This window comes from Leguminivora glycinivorella, chromosome 6 (assembly GCF_023078275.1).
Source record: "Leguminivora glycinivorella isolate SPB_JAAS2020 chromosome 6, LegGlyc_1.1, whole genome shotgun sequence".
NCBI lineage: Eukaryota > Metazoa > Arthropoda > Insecta > Lepidoptera > Tortricidae > Leguminivora > Leguminivora glycinivorella.
The window spans coordinates 22238188-22262903 of record NC_062976.1 but is presented as its reverse complement, the minus strand read 5'-3'; the positions used below and the strand labels follow the sequence as shown (position 1 = coordinate 22262903).

At 38.8% G+C, this 24716-nt stretch overlaps 1 protein-coding gene across 1 annotated transcript; it reads right to left on the bottom strand.

Moving 5' to 3' along the window:
- Positions 1–913: 913 nt before the first annotated feature.
- LOC125227148 (C-type mannose receptor 2) lies at positions 914–23619 on the bottom strand. The gene is made up of 8 exons (XM_048131372.1): positions 23481–23619; positions 23052–23186; positions 22203–22337; positions 5405–5530; positions 4460–4594; positions 2261–2434; positions 1878–2105; positions 914–1385 (listed from the first exon to the last, which is right to left on the bottom strand). Exons 1-8 carry the CDS (start codon positions 23515–23517, stop codon positions 1231–1233), a joined length of 1125 nt encoding a protein of 374 aa, XP_047987329.1. The 5' UTR covers positions 23518–23619; the 3' UTR covers positions 914–1230.
- Between the last annotated feature and the right edge of the window lie 1097 nt (positions 23620–24716).

Sequence of the window (24716 nt, the reverse complement as noted above, 5' to 3'; positions counted from 1 at the left end):
CTCGTCTGTCGAGCGCCTAATGAATTAAGCCGTATTTACACCCCTCCAAACTGCATAATGTGTTGCTGTTATGAAGTTTTGTAGCGAACGTCTGTTAAGTCGTAAATAATGAGGGTTCCTTAATAGCGGATCGCATTTCTCAACAGACTTCTCTCAGAAATTAGGGCAATATTAAGTAACAGAATTTTAGTCAGTTATCGCTTTTTTGTTCAAAATGGTGGAGCCATAGGGATCCGCAAGGACCATAGTTATAAAAGCTACTGTTTGGCATTGATACGTTTTAACTACAGTCAGTACCAGGTAGGTATAGAGTTCGTTATACTAACTTGTGCTCATAAATAATAGAATGTATAGTTAGTTATTTTTACATGCATTACACGACATGCTAGCGAGAACGTTCGGCATCTCATGTTTTTCGGCATATTAATTAATATCTATAAGTCTGGAACTCCGTCCCCGCCGACAGACTCTATTCGCCATCCCGGTGGCACGCACCCATGCTCTGTCGCACTCACCACTGCACCACGCTTTAACCCTTCTCAATGACATACTGGCCAGCGACAGCAAACTGGATATGTTTCACAGCACGGAGCCGCAATTCCTTGCGATCAGCGCCCGTCACTTGGAGTCTATAACTACTCCAAGTTCGATCCACGTGTGAGTACCTACTATATTATGTACTCTATGTTCCGCCACACTATTTTATAAAAGTGTACCAGGATTATTCATGTTTATACCCTCCTGTACGATTGACATGTTTAGCTAGGCTGTTAATGTTAATTTAAGGAATAAATAAATAAAGAAATAAATAAATAAATTATTTATATTTAGCTATTTAAATAAATGTAAACAAAATACCACATACAATGTAAACAAAATGTCACAGTTTCATTTTCTGTCAACGTGTCAACCCCTTATTTGACAAGAGTGGCACTGAAACTTGAGTAGTTTCATGTGCTCTGCCTACCCCTCCATGGGATGCAGGCGTGATTGTATGTATGTATGTATGTAAACAAAATCTACCCTCAAAACGCTCTTTAGTTGAGGACAAATGAAAAGATTACACGACCAAAAAAGGAGGTTAAAACAGTGACAGATCCGCTTTCGTATTTGGTTGGTTAACCAACAAAATGTTGTAACTACCCGAAAATGTACAAATTATTTGTATACTTTTTTTTTAATCTGAGTGTACAGAGTATAGTGTACAGAGTTTTCTTCAAGCTAATTATATTAAGGGGTAAACTCGCACAAATAAGGTAATCTATAATCGCAGGGGGCATCGTTGAGCAGTCCGTTCCGATAGATGGAGCCACACTTCTCTAGTTCTGGGCTGCTTGGCTCGCCTTTGTTCCACGTTGTAAAACCTGCCTCAGAGAGCGTGTCACCTGGCGAAAAAGAAACATGGATCTGTCACAGCCACATCAAACAACACATTAGGTAAAGTCATAGAGGCTTTTGCCAAGATTCAGCTTATAGTCAAATAGTGACGACAATGCTCCCGTGCCTTGTGTTGAGATTGTAATTGCATGTCCACTTCTTGGATGCCATGCCACATCCTTAATGTCTATCAGCACAGCTCAGTGGACTCTCTGTGAGTCCACATGTCCGTATCGTACGCATCGGATCGCATTTCGTCCACTGAGGTTGCGGTGTGTGCGGCGCGGATCGGTGGACGCCCTTATGTGACTTTCTATACAAAGAATACTAAATGCGATGCGCCTGATGCGTACGATGCGGGTCTGTGGACGCTTACCTTTAATTGACCGATGATGACCAACGGGTCTAGTACGCTAGTGTGCTACAGCTTATCGCGTCCGTCCTTTTTGCACCTTCTGTGAGATAAGCTACCGGAGGTGTAAGACAAAGAACAAACTCACCGTTTATTGTAGCCCACACTTTGTCATAATATTGCATGAAGCCAATAAAGGCATGCCTCTCTTCATTTTTCTTATTCATAATGTCCTTAAGCACAGTGGACTCGATCTGATTGTTGATGACGGCTAAATGGCCGCCTTCGGAGTGGCACGCGGTCTGGGCCTTACGCCAAGACTTCTCAGACCCGTGAAGCTTATAGCAGCTACCGGTGCGAGGCTCCCACTGATATCCTGCAAGTATTATAAACTAGCGGTACATACTAGCTATACATAACTTGTTTTGTAAAACCATATATCACTGATGAAGGAACTTAGAGGTACATACTTACTTATACAGTGAGAATTATTCACTGTGTTTTCAGGTAGGTATTTAGTCTAAAACTTACCCTTTTTCACTGGGCCACATTTGTTCTCCTTGCGGCAGAAGTATGGCAGCAAGCTCTCACAGCTCATGTCAGCTAACTTGCCATCTCTCGTCAGCACCACGCAGTCCTCGTCCATGTTATCGTTGTCGGGCTGACCGGGGATCCAACCCGATGGGATAGAAGAGACCGGTACTCCTGGTAACGAATTGAATTTGGCAAAGTTTATAATTATTCCCAAATATTCATGGATAATCTCCCCGAAGCCGCCAAATCTCAACGACTGGTTCTCAATTCGTCTGTATGTTTTTTTTTTAATGTTTGTTTCTCTTGATTGAATTTATAATATACATATGTACAGATTGGTCCCATTTTTATCAGAACCCTGTTTTGATGTTGGGATCCTGGAGAAATCGAGGGAACTCCTCAAATCTTAAAGACATACATATAGTGATTTTTATGTTTTTATAAGAACAGCATACATTTACGTTCAGAACAGTGGCATTTGGTGCAGTGGAACTGCTGATGATAACCAGGACGAAACTCCTCAAATCTGAACGGCACACTTATAGTGACTTTGGTACTTTTATAAGAACAGCATGTATTTACGTTCAGAATAGTGGCATTTGGTGCAGTGGACCTGCTGATGATGGTCGTAACGGAACTCCTGAATACTGAATAGCACACTTATAATGACTTTGGTATTTTTATAAAAAACAGCTGGCATTTATGTTCAAAACAGTGACATGTGATACATTGAAACTGCTGATGAAGATCATAACGAAACTCCTCAAATCTGAACGGCATGCATTTACGTTCGGAACAGACTATGTGTCACAGACTTTGGTTTTTTTATAAGAACAGCATGCATTTACGTTCGGAACAGTGACATTTGGTGCAGTGGAACTGCTGATGATGACCAGGACGAAACTCCTCAAATCTGAACGGCACACTTATTATATAGTGACTTTGGTATTTTTATAAGAACAGCATGTATTTACGTTCAGAACAGTGGCATTTGGTGCAGTGGCCCTGCTGATGATGGTCGTAACGGAACTCCTGAATACTGAACAGCACACTTATAATGACTTTGGTACTTTTATAAAAAACAGCTGGCATTTACGTTCGCAACAGTGACATTTGTTGCAGTGGAACTGCTGATGATAATCAGAATGGAATTCCTCAAATCTGAACGGCACACATATATATTGACTTTGGTATTTTTATAAGAACAGCATACAATTACGTTTAGAACAGTGACATTTATTTGTTAGGAGATCTGTTCTCTTTGTTATGTTTGTTAAGCATATTGAATTGTCAAGTCAAATTTTGTCAAGCTCGATTTCTTATAATCCGATATCGGATTAATGAGGATTTTAGGAAACTCTTCAAACCTTAACGGTATACGTATATTCATTTGTGTTTCCATCAAATAATCAAAGATTTACATTAAAAGCAGTTTTAAAAAATACCTACACATTTCTACATAATCCAACATTCGGAAGTACCTTTCACCAGAACCACCAAAGCGGCGTTTTTTTTTAATTATTTTTCTTAAAAATTATTTCTGAGTATATGTCAAACTGATTACAGTGGTGGTAAACAATATAACATATGTAGCACTATACTAAATATTATATACTATTGTCTCCTTGTGTCACACAAGTTGTGTGTAAATTTACAATTAAGTGCTAAACTGTCACCTTTGGACCATAGAGTGGAATGTCAGCAGTTAAAAATACGTATTTGTAAAATATAACAGTAACATGAGTGAGTACAGTCACCGGCATAAATAAGTGATGATTTCTGTACTTTGTCGCTTTAAATTGCTTGACAATTTCGCATGACGTTTCAAACAAGACGTTAATGTGACAAGGTATAGAAATCATCACTTATTTATGCCGGTGACTATACAGATGTAGTGCGAAAAAGTGTTCCTTCGTATTTTTCCGGAAACGTTCGTTTTTGTCATGCTAGTTCAGTGTCGACAGTACGTCTTGTACAGAGACTAACTAAAAAATTAAAAAAATTAAAAATAAATCGTTTATTTCAGATCCATTATTGATCCATAAATAACAAAAAAAAAAAAAAATAACATGAAATAAAAATAAAATAAAAAAAAATAGCATGACATGCTTTTCGCGCTACATCTGTACCTACTCATACGTATTTAGGTATACATGGAGATTTTTTTTCACAAATGCCTTAATAAGCAAAGCATACCTTCAAGAGATTTGTAGTTTCCACTAGACGGGATGCAGTTTATTCCGGTAAAGACGCGAGTCAGTTTGTGCTTGGCCATCATGACCGACATCGTTTGCAACATGTCCTTGGTATTCGGAGAGGCCAGGGTTCCGCCTGTAAATTTACACTGAATAGTACAATCGAAGGCATCAGACAATTGAGTAAGTAAAATTTTTTGAAGATAGGCAAATAATATATTTTTCTTATAGAATACGTTATACCGATCACGAAAAGGTGGCTCTTTTATTTTTATTTCGTTTTTTTTTTTAAGTTACCGAAATGACGTTTGTGAAATTAATAACAGATGAGGTGACAATGCCTTTGCGCGTGCTGAATGTATGAAATTAGAAAAAAAAAGTGATGTCAACTGTCAGTGTCACTTAGCTGTCATTTATGTTTTTTATTTTTTATAATTTTTTACAAGTCAGCACGCGCAAAGGCATTGTCACCTCATCTGCTATTTATTAAATTTCACAAACGTCATTTCAGTATAAACTTACAAAAAGATAATAAATAAATTATATGAAATAAAAATAAGAGAGCCACCTTTTCGTGATCGGTATAACGTATTCTATAAAAAAAAAATATTATTTGCCTATCTTAAAAAAACTTTACCTACCCAATTTGGACAGCAACGATAATGATGATACGTTGCAGGTACTCCAAAGTCGCTAGCTCTACGATCACCGGCTACATCAACTTTTGTAAAAAAACTTGTGCGCTGTGACGTCACGGACCTAGTTTCAACTTCATAAGGTAGAGGAGGGTTCCCCACGCCAATTCCCCACTTAAGGTTCGCTAACAGTGTGTAACTGTTTATAAAGCAACCAGCTTAATCTTAGACTACAGAGTACAGACTTTCTCTCTAGACTTTCAAAGCGTGTTTCCTACTGTTTCATACAGATACATACTATAGATACTTACCTTCGAGGTAGCAGCGCATGCCAGCATCAGACCAGATGGCGGGTACTATGTGCAGACGCAGCCATGCGTCAACTTCTGGCCTGTACTCGTACTCGGATGTAAACGCACTAGCAGCGTAGTACGGTCCTGTCAATCATAGCAGTAACTTAAAGCACATCTCGGACACTGGCGATCGGTAACCTATCGATGTTTCGAAAATCCTTTGTCCGATTATCACTTGTCCGAAAACGGTTGACAGAATTTTTATAATCCAAATACATTGTTTACCATATTTTTAAAATGTCGCTAGTTTGCTATGCCACATTATCGTTTTCCCGAAACTCTATAACCAGAAGAACGGTTGCCAACTTTATCATTTGACAACCAATTTGTTAACCACCTTTTCATAAATCCGATGCTACGTTACATTGAAATGTCATTTTCCCTAATATAATTTTCTAGAAACTAATAACCAGAAGAATGGTTGCCAATTTTATCATTTGACAACCGTTTCGTTATCCCACCTTTTCATAAATCCGATGCTACGCGACATCGAAATGTCATTTTTCCTTAGAAATGCGACCCCCACGGAAACAAACTTGCTAAGAAAAGTGGGTTAGGTTAGGTTAGAACTGCGACCATGCAGAAACAAACCCTTACCATAAGAGTGAGTTAGGTTAGGTTAGAACTGCGACCCTCACAAAAACAAACATTAGCAAGAAAAGTGGGTTAGGTTAGGTTAGAACTGCGACCATTCAGACACAAACTTTTATGCTAGAAAAGTGGGTTAGGTTAGGTTAGAACTGCGACCATACAGAAACAAACTTGTGCTAGAAAAATAAAACCGCCTTCAAAAATAAGCGCGTTACAAAACACGGAGAAACTAAAAAGCAAAAAATAATAAACCTTTGAATTCAGATTTCTTATCGTATTGCAATAATCTAAACATCCAAATTATAAACAAATCAATTATTTTTGTAGTCGGTACCAGACCTGTTCGTCGCCTTGCTATTGCCTGTTTGCCCCACCCAAACATACACAGGCTGGTACCGACTCCAAAAATAATTGATTTGTTTATAATTTGGATGTTTAGATTATTGCAATACGATAAGAAATCTGAATTCAAAGGTTTATTATTTTTTGCTTTTTAGTTTATCCGTGTTTTGTAACGCGCTTATTTTTGAAGGCGGTTTTATTTTTTGTTAAAAAGTTTAGAAGTTATTTGTCCGCACTTCTATCTTATAAGGGGTGATATATTGGTGTGGAATAATAAGCACTTTATAATTAACTCCGTATATTAAAATAACCAGTTAACGTTACAATGGTCGGAGTGAGACTGGCGTCTCGTTCTCACATTGAAAGGATATTGCTTTTGGCTAGTCAGCTCATATCGCGGTGCGCACGTACTTGAATATGAGCTGACATAGCTATACTGTTCCTACATTACTTCCCCCTTAGGGAAGAAAAAAAAATTACATAAAAAAATTACATACAATTGAATAGTATCTGATATTTGTTACACCCTGTATGTTTCGTATGTTGTGGCTATTCAGCTATCGGACAGGTGCGCGTTTCGCTGACATAGCGTGACGCGCAGCTGTGCGATATGAGTACAATGTTACACAATGGAGGTTGTATTATATGATTACGTTACACAACTATAATTAGATATTAGAACTAAGTTTATTACAAAAATGTTTGATTTTTTTTTTTTTATAAACATGTTCATTTATATACTGAATACACTTGATCATTTTGATAGCACTGAATTATTTGTTTTATTTATAACACTTCACTTAGTAAATCACAGGTTGTTGTTTCGGTTGGGGTTGGGCTGGTTCCCTGTGCACTACGACTGCTGTTGGCTGAACTCTAGCTACTGCTTTTAGTAACCAACTTCTTATACATTGTCTGCATTTGGACTGTATGAAATACAAGAGAAACAGTGCCAATATTACTGAGATAATTATGAGGATTATTCCAAAATAATTCAATTTCGTGTCTACTTGTCCAGTAACACTATGGACTTCAGCAATTGCAATACTGTTATGTGAACCATCCTCTTTGCTCTGTGCATAGCCCATTTTAATTATATTCAAAATTTACTTTTATTACACGATAAATATATGACACACGTTGTGTGTTGTTAGTACCAATATTTTACGACAATTGCTTATAGTTGACACAAATACATATTTATAAGACAATATATTAGTAACACATACATTGCAAAATTCATTTAAATTAGTACAAAAATAATTCTGTGATCAAAGTTCATACTTTCACAATACAATCTCTTCAGCATTTTATGCTGTTATACATAACGTAAACAATTACGACATCATGACTAACGCTACCCAGCCAGTACTGTAACCGCTATGCTTTGCTATAAAACAACATCACATCATTGCCTTACTATGATAAATAAGACGGATAATGTCTGTTTTGACCGTTCGTATGTAATATAAGTCCCGTTACTGACGTAAAGTTCAACTTAAAACTTAAAGTATCTGATTTCCTAACTAGGGTGCGGAACATCATGTTGCAGAGTCCGACTTGAAACTGATTATACCGGTGTAATGAGTCTGAACGTAGTCTTCCCTCTCGAGAGATAAACTACCGATGCTACTTTTCGGAAAACAGGAAAAAACTTCCTGCTCCCGGGGTCCAGGCTCCATCCAGGAGATGCTAAATTAAACACAGTAGCGGACCCGAATGTCACGTTCTCTTATTCATCGATTAAAAACCTTACGGGTTTATTTATAACCCTACCACTTTTAGTGGTCCGCGGTTTCGAGTTAGCTTCGCTTTCGCTCTGCGTTGTAGTGGAGTCGCTTACCTTACGTAGGTTCACGCTATCGTTGACGTCATCATTCCAAACGTGAGCTGGCTTCAACCTATCAATTGAAATGCGAGCTTGCCTATTTTGAAATTGGATGAGAAATACTTTATCGTCTCTTTCTAAAACTTTAAATGGTCCCATATACGGTGGTTGTAAAGATTTCCTCACGGTATCGTCTCGTACGAAAACATATTCACAAGTTTGCAACTCTTTGTGAACAAATAGAGTACGGTTATTGCGAGAACCAATAGTTATCGGTTTGTATTGAGCTATTGTATCGCGAATGTTGTCAACTAAACTACAAGGATCGCTAGGTTCGTTTGACTGTGTGCTGAAAAAGTCTCCGGGCAACCGTAGTGCCCGTCCGAACATCATTTCTGCGGCGCTTACGCCGTTATCGCTACGTCCTGCGGTACGCAGGCCAAGCATCACAGTAGACAATTCGTTTTCCCAAGAGCCGTTGTCCATTCTAGCCATAAGGGCTGCTTTAAGGGTGCGATGGAATCTTTCCACCTTAGCATTGCTCTGGGGATGGAACGGTGTGGTCCTAATTCTATCTATGCCTAACAGTTTCATAAGCTCGCGGAACAAGTTACTTTCAAACTGGCGTCCTTGGTCTGTCGTAAGTCTGGTCGGACAACCGTAACGTGCGATCCAACCGTCGAATATAGTTTTGGCTACAACCTCTGCTGTCATATCCTGTATGGGAAATGCTTCCGGCCAACATGTACGCCTATCTATTATTGTAACTAGGTAACGGTTTCCATGTGGAGATGTCGGAAGGGGTCCGACTAGGTCTACATGGATATGTGTCATACGGTCGGCATCTTCAAACGTTCCTAATTTAGACATCGTGTGACGATTAATTTTTGATTTCTGACAAGCGATGCAACATCTTGCCCAATTAACTACGTCTTTGTTCATGCTAGGCCAAAAGAATTTCTTTGTAACTAGCTTACGAGTAACACGCGTTCCAGGATGACTTAAGTTGTGCACACTTTCGAATGCTGTACGTCTAAACTTTTGTGGTAAATACGGTCTTGCTTCTTCTAAAGAAATTTCACAATAGACAGATTTACTACATGTAGGTATCGCTATTAGTTTTAATTTTATATTGCTATTTCCGTCGTGCTGATCCGATTGCGTCATGTTTTTTAACCATTCATCTTTTGCTTGCTCGTCGGCGAGTTCTGCGTAGTCAAGTGATGTGGGGCAAACAATGGTCTCTATGCGAGAGAGTGTGTCAGCAACAACGTTCTCTTTCCCACTTATGTGCCGGATGTCAGTGCTGAATTCGCTAATGAACAATAGTTGCCTTGTTCGTCTTGGTGTTTCGTTATTATTCTTGCCTATATTTTCGAATGCTCTACATAAGGGTTTATGGTCCGTGTAAATTATCAGCGGCCTACCTTCGAATGATTTACGAAAATGTTTCAGTGACATGTAAATAGCTGATAGTTCGAGATCATATGCAGAATAACTTTTTTGAGCTTTAGTCAATTTTTTTGAAAAGAAACCTAAGGGTTCCCATTTCCCGTCAACCAATTGATTCAAAGCTGATCCTACTGACGTAGTTGACGCGTCAGACATTAAGGCTAAGACTGCGTCGGACCGAGGGTGGGACAACGTAACGGCTTTTTTAAGGCCCATTTTACATTGCTCGAACGCCTCTTCGGTCTCGCTCGTCCAAATTATAGGGGTCTTGTCTCGCTTTTTCGCGTTAACTAAATATCGGTCGAGTTTCGCCTGCATGTTCGCTGCTCCAGGGACGTGAGAGCGATAAAAGTTTAGCATTCCTAAAAATCTACGTAATTGTTCTACGTTCTGTGGTTTTGGGTAGTCGACTATGGCTTGCACTTTCTCCTCTAACGGCCTAATGCCCGTGGTAGTTACCTCATGTCCTAGGAACTCCAGCTTCGATTGTCCAAAGCTACACTTGGCTAAATTGATCGTTATGCCGTACTTGTCGAAACGCTCGAAAACCAGTCTAAGATGGTCCCTATGCTGCGCCTCATTATCGCTCGCGATAAGAACATCATCTAAGTAATTGAACAAGAAGTCGAGACCTTCCAGAACTGAACTGTTCATGAAACGCTGAAACGTTTGAGCAGCACATCGAAGCCCAAATGACATTACTGGAAATTCAAATAACCCAAAAGGGGTAATTATGGCGGTTTTTTCAACATCCTGTTTAGCTACTGGAATGCAATGATACGCCCTATTTATGTCTAACTTGGAAAATATCTTTTTACCTGCCAATATGAACGTAAAATCATGTAATCTCGGTATTGGGTATCTATCAGGCTTAGTTTGTGCATTTAAGGCACGATAATCACCGCAAGGGCGAATTTCGCCGTTCTTTTTTGTTACAACCGTTAAAGGACTGGCCCATTGACTTTTGCTAGGCCTACAAATGCCTAACTCCTGCATACGACGAAATTCCTCCTTAACTTTTTTATACCTGTCAGGTGGTAATGGTCTAGCCCGCGCGAATGTTGGTGCACCCGTCGTTTCGATATGGTGTACCACATTGTGTGTGGGTGTTTCCTTGTATGTCGGTGGCTTTGTTATGCTAGGAAACTGCAATAACAAATCATGATACGGGTGGTTACCATTGACAGTATTAATAGTTGGTTGGTTGCTACGTACGGTCGGTGCGGTTATATTAAGAAAAGTCACCAGATCATGCAATTTGCGATCAGTTAAATTTACTACTAACTTGTGATGACTCAAAAAATCGGCTCCCAGTATTGGCTGTTTAACGTCGGCTATAACAAATTCCCATTTGTACGGTCTACGTAACCTTAAATCTAACGTTAAAACTTTAACACCGTATGTTTTGATTTCTGAGCCATTTGCTGCAAACAGTTTTAGATCAGAGCACTCACCCGCACGTTGTTTGTTCTGCACTGGTAATAAGGAAATGTCAGCACCTGTGTCCACTAAAAAATGCAGTCCAGTGTTTAAGTCTGAGTCACTTTAGAAGTTATTTGTCCGCACTTCTATCTTATAAGGGGTGATATATTGGTGTGGAATAATAAGCACTTTATAATTAACTCCGTATATTAAAATAACCAGTTAACGTTACAATGGTCGGAGTGAGACTGGCGTCTCGTTCTCACATTGAAAGGATATTGCTTTTGGCTAGTCAGCTCATATCGCGGTGCGCACGTACTTGAATATGAGCTGACATAGCTATACTGTTCCTACAAAAGTTAATTTATTTGTTGATTTTTAGTGGTTCCTAGTGATATTATATGTATCAGTCCGAATATATGTACAGTAGTGAAAGAATTATCCTTTAACTCCTAACCATTGAGGAGTTGACCTTCCATCATCAGCTCAGCCACATAAAATTACTACCGTCAGGCGTAAATACTGGTGTACCTTTGAAAAATACACTAAAAACATTACATGTGCCTATAACATTTGAAGAGTTCCCTCGATTTCTCCAAGATCCCATCATCAGACCCTGACTTGGTGCCAATGGGACCATCTCGGGGTTATACCCGTGCGATCAAAAAAAAAATTTTGAAAATCGGTCCACGATTCTCGGAGATATCGAGTAACATACATACAAAAAAAAATAAAAAAAAAAACATTCAGTCGAATTGAGAACCTCCTCCTTTTTTGAAGTCGGTTAAAAAGTGGGTTAGGTTAGGTTAGAACTGCGACGCTACAGAAACAAACCTTTGCCACAAACTCTTATGGCAAGGACTCATAGGTCAAGTAAGAACTGCGACCGTGAGGGTCGGGAACAAAGTTTTGTTAGAAAATTAAGGATTTATTGAACTTTTGATATAGCGGCTTAATAATATTTCGAATTATAAAACTATACGCCATACATAATTGCTGTCAAATGATACTTAGGAATTTTAATAAGTGTTAATTCGAATTTCGAGCTTTTGATATAGCGGTTAAATAATATTTCGGAATAAAAACTTTACGCGACCAAAAGTAGTTGTCAAATGATTCTTAGGAATTTTAATAAGTGTTGATTCGAATCATAAGCAAAACAAAATTACAGCGAAATAAGAATCGGGAAAGTAATAATAGGGGAAAAGTACTTTCAGGCAAACAAAACTTCGGCCAATTAATAAAATGGGAAGCGTTTTCGGGCTACTAATAATCGACATTACAATTTTCGACTTTTTGATAGGTAACCCTGGCGATCAAATATATAGAAGAGGCGCGTTCCTAGCACACATTCTAAGCTCGTGTAGGTGAACGCGTACCATGATTGTATGAGTGACATATGACAGGTTGACTGTTCGCGTTTTTAACAGGCGGTAACTGTGAGGTAACCGAGAGGGGGTGGGTGGCGCTTTCAGCGGGGAGCGGAAGTGGCCATACATTACTCTGTTCTACCCACCCATTTGAGATAGCTTTCTGATGTACGTAGAGTCAGTCAGTGGTATTTTGCTTAAAGGACAAAATTGCCTTCCAACATGGCAATATGGTCATTCTTCTGGGAACACCATGAGAAGTATTTTATTTATAAGGCCTTAAAAATCGAAATAAGATGTCATATATTAAAGAAAAAATGACGGACACCACCAGTGGCGAAGGCCGGATTCGAACCGGTGTCTTTAGCAATCCGGGGTAACGCCATGAACCCCTACCCCCTTTTTTTACTTTAATATATGACATCTTATTTCGATTTTTAATTTATATTTAGTAGTGTGACTACTTAAAAAACACAAATCAAAATATTTGTCAAAAAATTTGATTTGTTCCCATAGTTGCGTATAGATGGCAGCACCATGCAGTCTCTCTAGCTATAACGTAAACCTGTAAAGGTTTCGTATAGGAGGTGCAAGCACCTGACTGCTTGCCCTCAGAGTTGGTCAAATACGCCTAGTCTTACAAAGATGACATATAGAAGAGAAATTTCGACGGCTTCCGCTGTGACGGGGTGGCCTAGGGGTTCATGGCGTTAGCCCGGATTGCTGAAGACGCCGGTTTGAATCCGTCCTTCGCCACGGGTGGTGTCCGTCATTTTTTATTTAATATATTACATCTTATTTCGATTTTTAATTTATATTTATAGTAGTGTGACTACTTAAAAAAACACAAATCAAAATATTTGCAAAATAATTTGATTTGTTTCCACAGTTGCGTAAAGGCCTTAAGTTTATTTCTAGTATGGAGTTTACAATTATATAGTCTACCACATTTAAATTATTGGACATGCAAATAAAATCATACCTCGAAATAGCCACCAAGCGGAAAAAATTGTTGTGGATATATTTAAGGACAATTTGTGTGTAATTTAGGACGTATAATAATAATTATGTGTTAGGTATGTTACTGTAAAAGCCCGAAACGCGCTTCATATAAACGGGACAAGTTCACGTCATGCTCCTCGGCAGAACCACATCGTCTTTCGGAAACATACCTAATCATATCAGAAAATATCTATAAGATATCTATAAAATTCTCGGACCATTTGAAAAAATTCTATATTCCTAGAGTTTTTGTGTAAACCTAGTTTCAAATATAGAATTAACATATAATTATTTGATGTGGTATACGACTATACGTGTTAATAGCATGTGTAGTTAAAATAACATCTTGGTGGTTCAACTGGGAGGAAGCTCTGTAGCAGAACCACTTTGAAATTAGATTTACACAAAAACTAGGCGTATAGATAGAATTTTCCAAATGGTCCTAGAATTGTATAGATATCAGGGATGTAACGGAGCTCTGCTTCTGCTTCCGTTTCTGCGGAACTTCCGTTTTGTTTTACACATCCGCTTCTGTTCCGGTTCTGTTATTTTTCAAACGGAAGTTATAGCGGATGTCGGAACCTAGCGCGACGGTGGGACATGAGCGGCGTACTTCAAAGACCAACAGGTCTATACCTGTCATTCGCTCATCTCTCCGCTTGCCACGTGCTGCGATACTAAACATCAATCGCTTCATTCCATTGCGCGCCAATATTTGTCCTGTCCACCTAGTTAGTAGCGAGTGAACAACTATTCAGTGGTGCAGGGCTTATCTACGATCCCCTTAGAAGCAAACTGCCGGGAGATAAAGCTGCTAAGCTTTTGTTTATTAAATACAGTTTACTTCTTTTATAATCACTCCATTTAATTAAAAAATTTAATGTGTGCTAACAATTACACATATAATTTTTACTGGTTAGTTTTGGATTGTATTATACTACCTACGAGTAAGTTTTCTTTTCGTTTCTAAAACCTTTTACGGCATAATAAAGGTTTAAAAGGATTCTTGTGTGATTTTTAGTGATTACCTAAACAACTAAACATCTTAAAGTTCAAAGTAATTTAAATTTTTGGATTGTAATGAATGATATACTTAAGATTAAATATCAGGTAACTTTTCTTTTCGTTTTTAAAACCTAAGTGGGCCTAAAGGCTGATTACAAACTGCTAATTACAGGCTAAACAGTAAACACCTAAAAGTTCTAGGTAATTTAAGTAGTTTTGGTTTATGTTATACCTATGTGGTATTTTTAGGGTTCCGTACCAAAAAGGTACAACAGGAACCCTTATTATGGTGCGACTCTGTCCGTCCGTCTGTCTGTCCGTCTGTCACATTCCTAAATATCTCGAGAACTACTAATGCTATCAACTTGAAATTTGGAATAGTTGTGAAAATTGTAAACCTCTACAAATAGAAAGTATAATTTTTTTTAATATATTAATTTTAATTGTAGAAAATGGCCAAAATGAAAGGGGGGCAAACTGTAAATTTCAAGTTACTAGGGCAAGTGGGGTATCGTTGGAAAGAGCTCAAATTGAACGTAAATAAGCAATTTTTTTTTTTTTGTTGTGGAAAAAAAAAGAATTTTGAAGGAAAATGTAAAAAAAAATACCGTCCCCCCCTTATCTCCGAAGTTTACCAACTAAAAATTATGAAAATTTTAGTAAACATTGGTTTTATACTATACTAGCTTTTACCCGCGGCTTCGCCCGCGTAATAAAAGTATTCATTAAGATTTTCATTTGGATCCTTAGGTTTCTCTGGTATATTTATCTGCGATTATTTCGATTGCACATAATACTTTTGCTTGAAATGATTGTAGAAATATTACACATCGACCACAGCGTAGGTAATTCTATATACGCTGGGGAAACCTTTATAAACATCCCACATAGCCCGTATTTCGACACTATATGATCGGTGGGTAAAAAGTACTTTTTTCTATTATCCCTTACAATTTTTTACATTTTGCTTATACTTATCGCAAACGTAATCTTCAAGCAAGCAAACAACGATCGTCTTAGAGCACTTTGATTGTAAGAGACCGCCGACCGGTTATCCGTATCCCTCTAACGATACCCATATTATCCGTATCCGTATCCGTTTCCGTATCCGTATCCGTATCCCTATCTCTATCCCTATCGCTATCGCTATCGCTAACGCTATGGCTATCGCTATCCCTATCGCTATCCCTATCCCTTATCAAGATAACACTAAGTTCTCGCGCTTTGTACACATATTTAAAGTCACATACAGGTCGAAAGCAATTAATTAACATTATTTTTACCTTTTTTCCCAACGTTTCGGCCAGGTTGCACTGGCCGTGGTCGCGGAAGACTGACGTCCCAGCAAAATGTCACCGGAGATGTAAACAACACAAAACTACCCGATATTAATTTATATAAATGTTCGGGGTAGACAAATAAATATAATCTACCCGCATGTAATTATTTACGACATCACATTAGAAACCTCAAAAATAACAGTACTTCTCCACTATTTAATGGATGTTATTATACATATAAACCTTCCTCTTGAATAACTCTATCTATTAAAAAAAAAAAACCGCATCAAAATCCGTTGCGTAGTTTCAAAGAATTAAGCATACAAAGGGACATAGGGACAGAGAAAGCGACTTTGTTTTATACTATGTAGTGATATCGCTATCCCTATCGCTATCCCTATCCCTTATCAAGATAACACTAAGTTCTCGCGCTTTGTACACATATTTAAAGTCACATACAGGTCGAATGCGATTAATTAACATTATTTTTACCTTTTTTCCCAACGTTTCGGCCAGGTTGCACTGGCCGTGGTCGCGGAAGACTGACGTCCCAGCAAAGTGTCACCGGAGATGTAAACAACACAAAACTACCCGATATTAATTTATATAAATGTTCGGGGTAGACAAATAAATATAATCTACCCGCATGTAATTATTTACGACATCACATTAGAAACCTCAAAAATAACAGTACTTCTCCACTATTTAATGGATGTTATTATACATATAAACCTTCCTCTTGAATCACTCTATCTATTAAAAAAAACCGCATCAAAATCCGTTGCGTAGTTTCAAAGATTTAAGCATACAAAGGGACATAGGGACATAGGGACAGAAAAAGTGACTTTGTTTTATACTATGTAGTGATAGTGATATTACAGGAAAAATATAATAGTGTTTGTATTTTGAATACTTTTTTTTTAATTCACAAAAAACTTTTCAGATTTTTACTTTCAATTTACCCACCCTTGCGGATGTATATCGTACTTCAAATTAATACGAGATGTTACGTAAACCATCTTCTGTCCAATAAAGTATAAACTGTTTAAATCGGTTAACATTATAAAGAATTATCCCTGAAAAACCAGGTCGCGCAAATTAGTTAGCAAATTGACCGGGAGATGGCGCTATACACTATAATACTCATTAGTGCCTATACTTTTGTCTTCTAGTCAAGTCATTAGAGTTATAAGAAAATATGAGATTATTTTTACTAGGTAGTTTGAAAGAAAGTTTGTACGGAACCCTCGGTGGGCGAATCCGACTCGCACTTGGCCGGTTTTTTTTTTCATTTCGTTTTTAACATCTATATCTTCCGCTTCTGGTTCCGGTTCCGCTTCTGCTTCCGTTAAACTAAATTCAAAACTTCCGCTTCCGCTTCCGGTTCCGTTAAAACCACATCCGTTACATCCCTGATAGATATCTTATACCTAGATATTTTCTGATACGTTTATGTTTCCGAAAGACAATGTGGTTCTGCCGGTGAGCATGCCGTACAAGTTCTTCATAGAATTTCCCTAAAACTTCTGCCAGATACAACATTTACCGACCGCCGTGGTAAGACCTAGGTTTTATCAAATCAATGTCAGTAAAAGCCCGAAGTAACAACAAATATTTATCACATTGGGCTTGTACCCATCGGCAACAGTCCGAAGTACGGTAAAACCGAGGTTTTACCGTACTTCGGGCTGTTTAGTTGTTTACAGTAACATATGCATCAGTTATGATACTTATGATCTTCGTCAAGCAACAAAGAAAGAAATAGTTATTTGTTTTGCAAGGGGGCAAAGTAGTTGTTTAACCGCACGTGCCAATATTGATACCTGAGCAAATGAAAGATTCCAATATTGAACCGCGAGCGTAGCCAGTGATTCAAAAAGTGGAATCTTGAGCGTTGCGAGAGTATCTGGCACGAAGATTAAACAAACTGCCACCGAGTGAAACAAAATTTTTTTCACCACACCAACACGAACAAAATACTGACTATAAATCAAATCCATCAATTTATTCAATATTTATGATTCAAAATCATCATTTATAAGTAAAATCTAGCAGCCAGATTAAGACATCGAGTTAAAATTTGTATGAAATTACTTTGCCCCCTTGTGGATAAAATGCAATTTTGCTGTCTGTTTTCGAATAGCAAAGAAAGCCTTTACCAGTTGGTGTGGTGAAAATTCATTTATTTTATGTTATAGCCATAACAATGAGCGAATACAAAACACAATATGAAAGAAGTTACTATCCATGTGCAATGCAATGTATGTATAAACATAATACGAGTATACCTATACTTATATACCTAATCTAAATCTTAAACTACTGTAACATAATAATTAAACGTTTTATGTTACAAAACGGTCAAATACTGCTGCTACAAACAATATAAGTAAATTAAAAAAAAAACTTGAGGGGTCAGTCTAGATTAGGTACTTGCTTTACCGAAAAATAAATAACCTATCTTGTTTCTATTAATGTATTTATATTAAACAGTCATCATTAACAAATATATTACATGATATAATACTCACCCATGATTAAAATAAAACACGATATTGCAAACATTTTTATAAAACCTAAAGAATTTTTAATTTTTCAGTTTGTTTTATTTATTATGTGTTCACGTCTAAACCATAAGTCGAATCGAAATGACTGTCGGTATTTGCAAGTTTACAGTATATAATTGACCTTTTATTATTAATAGAGTATTTTGACGTTTTTCCTCAATATCTACTCATAAAAGTTTGCCTCTGTTTTCAGTCTATCTACTTAATCAAATACCTCAGCTATATTTATAATTAACTAATACAAACTTATTTTATATTACAATTATAATACTACTCTGCTATTAAAATTATGCTGCACTGCACCAAATAGAGTGCATCCAGGGTGATGAAACACCGTCACAAACGGTCCTATCCAGTGCTACTTGGTAGGTATATCATAACAAAGTTTAGATATAATTTAACAGTATTTTCTCATCAAAATACTGATTATTTATTTATTTATTTTATTTTATTACATGGAAAACCAACAGCGCTATATGTATACAGGGTCTCACTCACAGAGATAATAGGTAAATTATGAAAAAAAATGTTTGCCCAACTCAATAATACATTCAAATTCCCATAGCATGACAGTAGAGGATACGTACCTACAGATGATATATTTACCTATACTAAGCAATAATATAACAAAAACAAAAAAGAAGAAGAAATATCTTGGTGCCTATCTGCTTATATTCTATATTATTTAAGGGTTAATCTCGCAAATAAAGGCGGATCTATCCTCGCACGGTGCGTCGTTGAGCAGTCCGTTCCGATGGATTGACCCGCAGAGCTCCGCTCCTCTGTACCCTACATTGCTAGGTTCATCCTTGTTCCATACTGTGAAACCGGCTTCGGAGAGAGGGTCACCTGTCAATAATATTAAATAGCTACAATAAGCTAGACGTGGGTTTCGTCATTACCAACCTAAAATGGAGTTGGGCGGGTCATGTTGCTAGGCAGAGTGATGGCAGATGGACTAAAATGTTAACAAAATGGTGGCCGCTCACAGATGTAAGAAGCGCTTGGCATCCGTTAGCTCGTTGGGTGGACGACATCCGGAAAATTGCGGGTCACAACTGGATGAGACTAGCTCAGGACCAGGACAAGCGGCGTACTAGAAGATAGGCCTATGCTCAGCAGTAACCACAACATTTAAATAAATAAAAAAACCGACATAGTGGACCGCTTTCCATCAGGCATCCTTGTTTGCCACCGACGTGGTATAAAAGGGGATGTTTCACAGTATCGGCGAGATTTTTGCGAATTTGTTAAATTGAGAGATTAACTTGATTGTATTAACATTATAGATCGATACCACATCTAACGGTTAAACGGTTTAAGTTTGAAATTATGAATTGGTAGCAGACAGTAAAATATGCCCGTTAACAATTGTTAGGTACTAATTACGTAAGTACTTCCCGCTTAAACCGCATCGCGTTCGCATTCAAAATATAAGGATAGATTCTCACCATAAATTGTGGCCCATTCGTCATCCTCATACTTCCTGAACCCGATAAACGCGTGTTTATGTTCTGTAGCATCAACGATCACTTCATTAGGGCGTTCATCGTAAAGCTCCTTGAGCACCGTTGACTCGATGGCACTGTTTATGATGGCAAGATGGCCGCCCTCGGAGTGACACTTGACTAGGGCTTTCCGCCAGGTGGTAGTTACGTGGTGGAACTTGTAGCAGCTGCCCGTACGGGGCTCCCAATCGTACCCTGAAAGATACAAGACATTTAGTCACAAACATGTACGAAGAGACCTACAAGCAACGAAAAACAGAAGAACTCATAAAATTGACCCAACTCAGCATAATGCTGTGAGGTCAGCGCGAGTATTCTAGGGCCCATTTGGTAAAAAGAAAGATAGGTAATCGTTTTTCATAGGGCGGCACTAGTACCCGTTACTCGACTCGAGCAGCTGACGTCAGTCATTTCGCCGCGTCTGTCAACACCACGAAGTCATCGTCTAAAGGTCTCCCCGAACATATCGAAGCGGAATCTCTCTTCCGGAATCTTTCAAAGACCAAAAATCGCTCGTCCAGCTTGAAATTTCTTTGTACTCACCGTTTTTTACAGGGCAGCATCTATTCTCCTTACGGCAGAAATAAAGCAGCATGCTCTCGCAGCTGACGTCAGCAATTTGACCCGCGCCCGTCAGCGCTGCGCAATCCTCATTCGAGTTAGCATTGTCCGGCTAATCCGTAGCCCAGCTGATAGACTAAAGGGAATTCCAAGTTTAAATCTATAGTCTCTGCACCCAATGTTTTTCACATGGCCGCATTTATTCTCCTTACGGCAAAAGTACGGGAGCATACTCTCGCAACTGACGTCAGCCATTTCGCCTACGCAGTCTTCGTACGACATAGGATTGTTGTCACGATAAACCAGTTGATAAACTGGTAGGGAATTCCAGCTTGAAATGTCTTTGTACTCACCGTTTTATACAGGGCCACATCTATTCTCCTTACGGCAGAAATAAGGCAGCATCAATTCCGAGACGTCAGCAATTTGGCCCGCGCCCATCAGCGCTACGCAATCCTCATCCGAGTTAGCACTGTCCGGCTAATCCGTAGCCCAGCTGATAGAACAAAAGGGAATTGCAAGTTTAAATCTATAGTCTCTGTACCCACCGTTCTTCACAGGGCCGCATCTATTCTCCTTGCGGCAAAAGTACGGGAGCATACTCTCGCAACTGACATCAGCCATTTCGCCCGCACCCGTCAGCGCTACGCAATCCTCATCCAAGTTAGCATTGTCCGGCTGATCGGCGGACCAGGTTAGCGGGATAGACGAAAGTGGCACTCCTGGAATAATTGGTCAGTCAGAATATTACAAAATAAAACAACGGCTCTAAGCTGCTGATGATAATATTAAATTTCCTTATTCGCTAGTTACAGTGGTGCTGTCCTCATTATTTAAATCTTATGGAGGTAAATTTGTTCCAACGGCTAAGTATGTTTTGTGTTAGACATTCCATAAGATTACCTAAGGCCGTTTTCACATTATCCGATCCGATATCGGGTGTCGGACCGACATCCTACACCCGATAGTGTCGGATGTCGGTCCGATAAAACGCATTGTTCCAAATCAATGAAGTATATTTTACATTTAACTATATCTACTAAAACATGAAAAAATTAGTATCCGCAATTCGGACCGAATGAATTACAATCTTTTTTTTCAACAGAAATTCATCATTAACAGCTGTTTAATAGACGAAATTTTTGTCACGCACACTACTACAAACGTATACCTACATTATATACGCACACATACAAATATTATCGGCCGACAGCTGGCGGGGGGTCCGGCATGCCAAAAATGTCAGAAGCGTCCTGCCGATATCGGCACTTCGATGGTGCCTCGGACAAAAACTGTTGTACGAAAGTGCCATCTGCATTAAATCCGCAATTTTTGCGTTTTATATCGTTTTTTAGTACCTAATAATGATCTATCAAATACATAAATAAAAACCTGGAAGCGCATAAATCTTACATTTTACATCCTACCTACATCCGATATCGGATCGGATAATGTGAAAACGGCCATATATTTTCCCATATTTCTCTCCGATTGTTAGGACAGACCAATTAACGCATTCACTGCCTACTACGTCAGAAATCGGACATAACCGCCAAGCCCCAATCTGAGCAAAGTTCAAGAGTGCCTACCAGGCAAGTTCTTACGGCTCAGCCACGACATTGGTCTAAGCGCGGCAGCGGTGAGCGGCGGCCATACATTGGAGCGAGACACAGCGATGGGACTTTTCATTCGTACGTATGGCTGCCGCTCACCGCTGTCGCGCTTAGACCAATGTTGTGGCTGGGCCGTTAGTTACGAAAGTGTTATAAATGTACCTATAGCAGTTACCCCACTTACAGTGTCCTACAGTCTAAGTAGGTATATTTACCGTCGAGTGACGAAAAGTTGTTCTTGCTTCCTATAGAGTTAATTCCTGTAAAGCTGTAAGTCAGGTGTTTTTCCGCCATCATGGCTGTCATCACACTGGCCATCGCGCTGGTTGTCGGAGATGCGAGGAGTCCACCTGCAATATAATATTTAAAAGTTTATAATTGAACAGTATGAGATAACAATTATATTATAGGACATTCTTGCACAGATTTACAGAGTCCCACAGTAAGCTCAGGAAGGCTTGTGTTGTGGGTACTCAGACAACGATATATTTAATATACAAATACTTATATACATAGAAAACATCCATGACTCAGGAACAAACATTATAGTGCTCATCACACAAATGTACCTACTTACCGGGATTCGAACGCGGGACCGCGGCTTAGCAGGCAGGGTCACTACCCGCTAGGCCAGACCGGTCGTCGGCAATTCCACGCCTACAGCTCCAAGTGCAGGCGCATCCTTCTGCGCTAAAGTCGTAATCAGAGTACCCAGAAACAGGTATACCTTAGCTACATTCAATGTCCCTCCAAGGCTGTTTAAAGGCATACCTTCGAGGTAACGGCTCAGCCACGACATTGGTCTAAGCGCGGCAGCGATGAGCGGCGGCCATACATTGGAGCGAGACACAGCGATGGGACTTTTCATTCGCACGTATGGCTGCCGCTCACCGCTGTCGCGCTTAGACCAATGTCGTGGCCGGGCCGTAACAGCTGACTAGTTCCATATTCGCTTCTGCGCAGTAAGTACCTAATCGTAATCAAAGTATCTAGAAACAGGGACTTCAGCTACGTACAGTGTCCCTCCAAGGTTGGTAGTTCAACTAGAAGTGTTAAAGGCATACCTTCGAGGTAACAGTTCATCCCTGCTGCTGCCCAGCTGGCTGGTACCATGCGCAGGCGCAGCCACGCGTCTACCTCTGCGTTGTACTCGTAACCAGAGTACGAAGAAATGGGGACGCCGGCGACATATAAAGTCCCTGCAAAATAGGTATGGCTATGGATAGGATTTGTTTAATGTAAACTCTGCTCCACGTTTCCTAAAACAGAGTGTGATGATGGCCTTATTGAATTTTTTATACCTTTTCACACTTCGTCATTACAAATACCATGCAGGGATCGTGGTCTAGGATTAAGAGTCCCAAAAATTAATTATTTTGTCATGTTTAAATTAATTGCAATGGGCATAAAAATAATTATGATATTTATGATGCACTGCAGGGATGCTTTTAAAAATAGATAAGTAACTTTAAACTTTTAAATAAATAACTTACCTGTGAATAAAACAAATATCAAGGTAAACTTAATCATTTTAAACTGATAATTTATTTTTCTGCTTATTTTAAAACTTAACTTTATTATTTAATTAACTTAAACTTCACGCGACAACTCTCGAAATATAGTTGCAAAAAGATTGCGCTCTCATTATATACCCGCGAACACTTATCAATCAATACCTACGTCAATATTATTGACGGTTGTGACTTGCACTACGGATTGGGAAAGCCCAAGTCTAGCCAAAAAATACTCTACAGAAAATATGTAGGTATATGTCGATTAATTGAAATTGTCCCCCAGTATTGTCCCAGTGCACCTTATTTCAAAATTTCCCAACTTTATTGAAACTTTTCACAACTTTTCCAGATGGTTGGTCTTCGACTGTACCACTCAATTGTCATCGATTGCAGATGTTCAGCTTGTAAAAAAAATCGAATCGAACTGCTCGGTTTTTTCTTTAGGTGTTTTTTTTTTTGCTAGCCTATAATTGTGTCCCACTGCTGGGGAAAGGCCTCCCCTTTCTTCCGCCACCCATCACGATCACGATAGATAATAGGTACATAATATTTTCTTCGTAGTCAGGTAAAACCTCCAAGAAACTAAGTGCACTAAGTGACTAAGTAGGTACAACATTGCTAAAAAATAAAAATTGCGAAATACCTCTGTCCAAATATACCTACCTACTTAGAATTCTTATCTCGCAAGGCGGGACGGGAGTAAGCTACATTCTCGCGGGTTATCAGGGCACATAGGTATTTACGCATGAATAATAAGTTATATTAACGAGATAAATTAGGGGTGATGTGTTGTAGCGGGAATCCACTGTGACATCACCATTTCTCATAAAAGTTTTGGGTTGAGCAATATAACAGTTACCCTACTGAAATATTCAGGTAGACTCAGAAGGTGTTCAGTTGTTCACCCTTGATTTGAAGGTTGCTGAGTTAATAATATTTCATACAAATGCATATGCTGTCCTACTAGCGACCCGCCCCGCCCCGGTTTCGCACAAGTACAGATGTAGCGCGGAAAGATTTTCCTTCGTGCTTTTACGGAAACGTACGAACTTGTCATGTTATTTTCCGAAATTAAAATACAAAGGAAGTTTTTTTCGCACTACATTCTGTATTAGATATCTATACATATAAACCTTCCTCTTGAATCACTTTATCAATTAACCCATTAATTGTCCAAGACGCGAATTCGTGTAACGCGAAAAATGTTAATAGTAA

Coding starts and splice junctions, on each gene's coding strand:
- LOC125227148 (XM_048131372.1), bottom strand. CDS start 23,517: ATGATTAAGTTTACCTTGATATTTGTTTTATTCACAG. Junction 23,187..23,480: donor GATATTTGTTTTATTCACAG/GTAAGTTATTTA, acceptor CCTATTTTGCAG/GGACTTTATATGTCGCCGGC. Junction 2,435..4,459: donor AAACTACAAATCTCTTGAAG/GTATGCTTTGCT, acceptor ATTCGTTACCAG/GAGTACCGGTCTCTTCTATC.